Here is a 5,527-nt window from a genome sequence, read left to right on the forward strand (position 1 = left end):
CAAAATGCGGTCAATACACATCCTGCGCAATACGCCCTCCGTCATACGGACTCTCCACACCAGGCCCACGCTGCACTCGACCACACGCACCTCGAGCGGGCTCAACCGCGCAGTCTCCCAGGGGCACGCCACCGCACCGCAGTCCGTGCAGAGCGTCCACGTCGCGGCGGGGCTCTGCGCGCGCAACGACGCGAACGACCACCACCTCGACGCGGCGTCGCCCGCGCCGCAGTACAGGCCGCGCAGCTTCGGGCACGGCGGGGGCAACAGGGAGGGCGTGGGCTTCGTCGAGCAGGTGGGCGGCGCGAGCGTGAGCGCGGACAATTTCTCGAGTGTTGGGTATATGGGGGGTAAACGGGGGTTTCATGGGAGTGCTGCCATACATGGTGGGAGCAGGATGCATAGCGCGAAGACGGTGACGAGGGGAGGGCGGGACCCGTCGGTGTCGCAGGGGCACGCGGCGGATCCGGAGGGGAACGAGTCGCCGCAGGACGTGCTGTCGGACCACGTCGGCGACGGGATGAAGGCGCGGGACGCAGGACACCCGATGGACGCCGCGTCCTCGCACACGCAGCCACAACTCAAACCTACCGGTATGGGTTCAGGCAACAAGGAGCATATCGGGTTCGTCGAGCAAATTGGCGGGGCGAGCGCCTCCGCGAACGGCGGGTCGAAGTACATGCCTGACGATGTAAAGGGCTCACCTTCGCCGGGCAGTACTGCCTCTGCCCGCTGGGAAGGCGCGACCACCACCCCTAACACTTACCCCCGCCCCTCCTTGACTTCCGCACTCAAACACACCACGCAAGCCGCTACCTCCACCCCCCGTCCCCTCCAATGGGAAGGCAAACGCCCCTTCTCCTTTACCCTCCGCACCTCTCTCCCCACCTACGCCTCCGGCCGCACAGACCCGCACACCGCCGGGCGCACTCAGAAGCAAAAGGACGCGCACCTTGGTCTCGACACGGGCGGGCCCGCGGAGTACGAGCAGGCGAAGCTGGCGGGGAGCCGCTTCGGCGAGACGCGCGCCCAGAAGGGGAGCGTGACGGTCGGCGCGGAAAAGCAGAAGCGCACGCCGGGGACGGATAGGAATGCGGAAAGCGCGTCGGGGGATTTTAGTAACGTCGGGGTGGTTGCTGGGCAGAAGGAGAAGTGAGCGTTGTGGTGGGTTAGGGGGCGAAAGGAGAGCGGTGGGCGTTTGTAATTTCAGCACAAAGTGTATAAATATCCGTGTTGTAATGACAGCTGGTTAAAACGTTGAGAGGAGGCGATAGGATGAGTGGTGTGCGTGTCCTGATAAGCCCTAACCTTACCTGAACGTGCGATCTTGATATGGCGTCCGCATTTGGGACACAAAGTCGCGTTCGGCCATGGCCTCCCAGTCACGGTGCCAAAATTGCATTATACACACACCACTATATAGACGAAGTAACAATGGATGATATTGATACTAACATCGAGCGGCGTTCATATGCTAATCCAGCCACCAGCCACAGGTACCCAGATAGGCCTCTTCCGTACCTTCTCGATTTGAGCAAGCGTAGGCCACCGCCCTCGTTCTCGGAGGTGGCTGTCAGCGCCGAAGGTTTTAAGCCAGTCGTCAGTGTTCGCGAACTTTGCATACATCTGCGGAGCACAGAGTTCTAGCTCATTGAGGCGAGACTTCCTCCGCAATATATCTATGACGCAGTCTGCACAACGCCCGAAACCGTCTGTCTTCACGCCTTTCTCTTTTGCAGCCTTCTAGATCCATTCAGTCGTCACGGGATATCCGTATACCATGTTATAATGCACCCAACCAGGTCTCGGTGTCGCTTCGAGTGCACCCAACGCGAGTGTTTCCTTTCGGCTTCGACCTCCTCGGGGGAGGGCTGTGGTGTAAGGTTCTCATATAAGCAATCCAAGCCATGAAGGACATACGTTTACCGACCTTGACCGTATTTCTCAATAGGCATCAGGAAAACTGCATTCTGCCCTGACAGGTACTGACAGACCTTCGTCAGGGCTTATCAGGGCTTGTCAGGGCATCAGTTGTCAGAAGGTGTTCTTGACCCTGTCAGGTCGAGGTTTGTGAGTACTGGCCTGCTGCAAGGAGGCATCTGTCTGAGGGAGGGAGTTTCTAGACTTCAGGTATACTGATATAACTTCTGTTCTTCCACCCCAGTTGGCCACTGGAGCATAACTAATGTTCAGTAAATGGGGCACAAATTGGCCCAAATTCTGTCAGGACTGTCAGTCCATCAGGAATGTGCAATTTACCCGATGCTAGGGGGTCCCTCGTCTTTAACTGTGCTCCTCACCCAGTCTATCGCAAACCAGTGAGGCCAGCGACCCTTTATATTGATGTTCACGCGGGTACCAATGGTCACCAGCCAGTCCTCTGAGTTGGAGGGGTACGCGTCTATGTCTGGTGCACAGAAGCCCACGTCTACATGCCGAGACTGATACTCCCGCATCGGATCCTCTTCGAACTTTTGCTGTAACCTGCGTTGATCCCCAAGCTGTCCGACGCGCCACACGTACAGTTACTGTAGGCTCCTCGTATTCACAGTTACCTCACTCAACCTGCGCTCGCCACTAAACCTCGCTGCCGCCACAGGAGGATGTCCTCTCTGCCCGTTAGCCAAACACGACCTGGTGGCAGTATAGGAGTACCCATTGACTGGTGACAGCAAGGTTAAGACTCTTAGCAATTGCCGTTCCCATGAGCTGGGGACAAAACTCGAATATTATTGAGATCCCAAAAACCTTGTAAGTTCAGCCATGCTGGCACGCCCAAGCCTGAGTGCCATATTTCACGTCAGGGCGGTCCCTTACTATCCGCAAAGTCTCAAAGTTCATTGTTATAGCACGTTTCGCTTATTGATTACAGACGAGGCACACTACAAAAGCTGCAGACTGCATACACCTCCGAACACCGTCAGTTTGTGACATCGTGGAGCTGCCATTCGTCTTCACGACTGAACTCTGTCAAGCGCAGGTCCCGCAAAACGCGCTTCTTCAGTGCCTCCAGTACGGCTGGAATGACTATGTCGTCTAGAACCCGCCTCAAATCCGGGTCAAGTCCGTCGCTTTGCTTCATCCGCCTGACTTGGCCTTCCAGGAGATTTACCTGGTCGATGATTACCCCATGCCTCCCATCGTCATCCTTGACCTTTATGGGGGGCTGGCGAGGAAATGACGGTGTGAATCCAATTCTATTATATCTGATCAAGCGCCAGCAGTCACCGACCGCCGGGATTGAATGCAGGAAGATATACCGCTTTCCAACTACATTCCTGGAGTATATGGCGAAAGTGTGAACAAATATAAATTGATGTACCTGCCACTCTAGAAAATCATGTACGTGCGGACGTCCAAATAACAAGGTTGGGAGAAGACAATACAGCCGTAGCTCCGGTAATCGGTCTCACGGGCAAGACCATCTACCGACCTTGCGCCGCCAGATCGGAAGGCCCTGTGCCTTCACCATCCTCCGCACCCTATCTATCGCAAAGCAAGGTGGCCAGCGGCCTTTAATATCGATGTGCTCGTAGGTGCCGAATGTCACGAGCCAGTCCTCCGAGTTGGAAGGATAAGCGTCTATGTCTGGTGCGCAGAAGCACAGGGTCCTGATACCTGACTTGACGCGCAGAATATGTTTGACGTGAGCAGCAGCCTCAAGAAAATCGCTGGACTTGTTGCCGGTATTTCTGGCAGCCTTCATTATCCAGTCTGCTGTGACCGGGTATCCATAGACCATCGTATAGCGTCGACGGTCAGGCAGTACCGGATACGCGGCTTTGAGGGTTACATTGGCGATTTCGATAGATCGATTGATTTCAGCCTGAATCTCCTCCGGTGTACGCTCAGGTTCCTTCTTATGTATGTGATTTGTCAGACCCTGAGACGGGACTGCCAAATTGCTGCTAGGAAGAGATACGCACTTCAGGCATATTCGAGTTGCTAGCTTGTATACTGCGGCTTAATGCGAACGTCTGCAAATTACGAGTCCTGAGTTTACGAAGGATGAGTCCTTACCCGCAAAATTGGGTGCGTGCCGAACGTTGTACCCCGTGGGAATCGCAATGCCGAGAATGCGTGCGACTTTTTGTTTGTAGTCTTGACTACGCTGTTTAATATCCGCTTTAAAGTCCGCTTGTATTGGAGACTACAAAAAGACTACAAAATCGGATTTGTAGTCTCTGTCTTCAATAATACTGTGTTTTCGTCCTGGGTTTTGGGTGTATTTCCATGGTTTCTTCTACGAAGAGGTTTTTCTGGGTCGTCCATCCACTGGAATATTTTGAGCAATGTATCGTACCTCCGTCTTTTACTGCATGCTCGTTGTCATCTGTGGCATGTTCTTACCGTGGGAATTGACTTTTGTGGCGGTTTGTAGTCGGTGGCTGAGGCATATCGCCGCGCCGGTTGGGATTCAATGGCTGTGATTGGCTGCTGTCTACTTATGACGCAACTTGAGAGCGTGTATTCAGAATGGCGGTCGTGCTATGTCATTGTTGGGCGTCGGGTGTTACCTTTGTGCTTTGCTATGTTAGACTTATTGTTCGGTGCTTTGGGTGTTGGATGCATGTTTATGTGTATTTTTTCTTTTTGGTGTGTTGTACTGTTTTGTTTCAGCAAGCATCATGGTTGCTTGTTATTTTGACGATTAGATTATTTGTTACCGTGTGAATTTTGTATTTCGGTGGTTGATTTTCGCACGCTATGCGTCTGTGCAGCAGGGATTACGATTGATCGATTGTGATTGGCTGTGATTACTTGGTCCTTCGCTTTGTAGCGCCTTTACTGATTGTTTGGCTGTTTTACCACTCTTGGTTGTGTACTCCCCATCATGTCTTTATCTTCTGAAGTCCGGGTTCCAAAGCTTGATCTTTCCACCGGTCGTCCTGACATTTCCGGGCAATCTCATTCTGTGGCAGTAGTTATGAAAGAGCTGCCCGGTGTTGTCCATCCCCAGGGTCATCCTGCTTATTTCTGGTTGTTCAAGGCTCCCTTCTTGCCCACTGACCATCATGCCTTTATGGTGGATACACCGGATGTGTTAGGAAGCGATGTCCTAACTAGTCGTCTTGAGATAACTGGGCCACGTGCCAACAGTTATGTCGTCACTACCTCAGTAAGCGTACTGAAAGGTAGGTCTGGCCGGGCCAATGCCAACAGTCAAGTCAAGAGTCCAGGTAATCGCTGTATTCAACAGGAGGTTGAACTAAGGAATACATGGGTTTTCCTACAGTATATTTAGTAACTGGTATAGGGGTTAATACCCAAAGAAGAGAACAATAAGAAAGGACGCGTAAGCTATCCTGTGAGAACGTAACTCAGAGAAATGAGAAATACAAGGGCGCCCATCGGTAGAAGGTGAGTCAAGGGAGATAACGTGTGGGAAGAAGATAGCGTCCATGGGAAGTTCTACTCAGAGAAAGGTACTGTCCAATAGCAATGCTCGGAATGGAAATGGAATGAGATAAGCATGGGAAAATCATAACATTACCCCCTTCCTATGGTCGAAGTTTACCCAAACTTC

At 52.9% G+C, this 5,527-nt stretch overlaps 2 protein-coding genes across 2 annotated transcripts; one reads left to right on the forward strand and one right to left on the reverse strand.

The window, feature by feature from the left end:
• Positions 1-4: 4 nt before the first annotated feature.
• GLOTRDRAFT_125139 (uncharacterized protein) lies at positions 5-1,156 on the forward strand (the record flags this gene model as incomplete). Its single annotated transcript, XM_007863774.1, has 1 exon — positions 5-1,156. The coding sequence occupies one exon, from the start codon at positions 5-7 to the stop codon at positions 1,154-1,156; it is 1,152 nt and encodes a 383-aa protein (XP_007861965.1).
• A 1,764-nt stretch (positions 1,157-2,920) lies between these two features.
• On the reverse strand, positions 2,921-3,935 carry GLOTRDRAFT_125140 (uncharacterized protein; the record flags this gene model as incomplete). Its single annotated transcript, XM_007863775.1, has 3 exons — positions 2,921-3,166; positions 3,434-3,859; positions 3,927-3,935. The coding sequence occupies 3 exons, from the start codon at positions 3,933-3,935 to the stop codon at positions 2,921-2,923; spliced, it is 681 nt and encodes a 226-aa protein (XP_007861966.1).
• Positions 3,936-5,527: the final 1,592 nt, after the last annotated feature.

Source organism: Gloeophyllum trabeum (genome assembly GCF_000344685.1).
Source record: "Gloeophyllum trabeum ATCC 11539 unplaced genomic scaffold GLOTRscaffold_00002, whole genome shotgun sequence".
Classification (NCBI taxonomy): Eukaryota; Fungi; Basidiomycota; class Agaricomycetes; order Gloeophyllales; family Gloeophyllaceae; genus Gloeophyllum; species Gloeophyllum trabeum.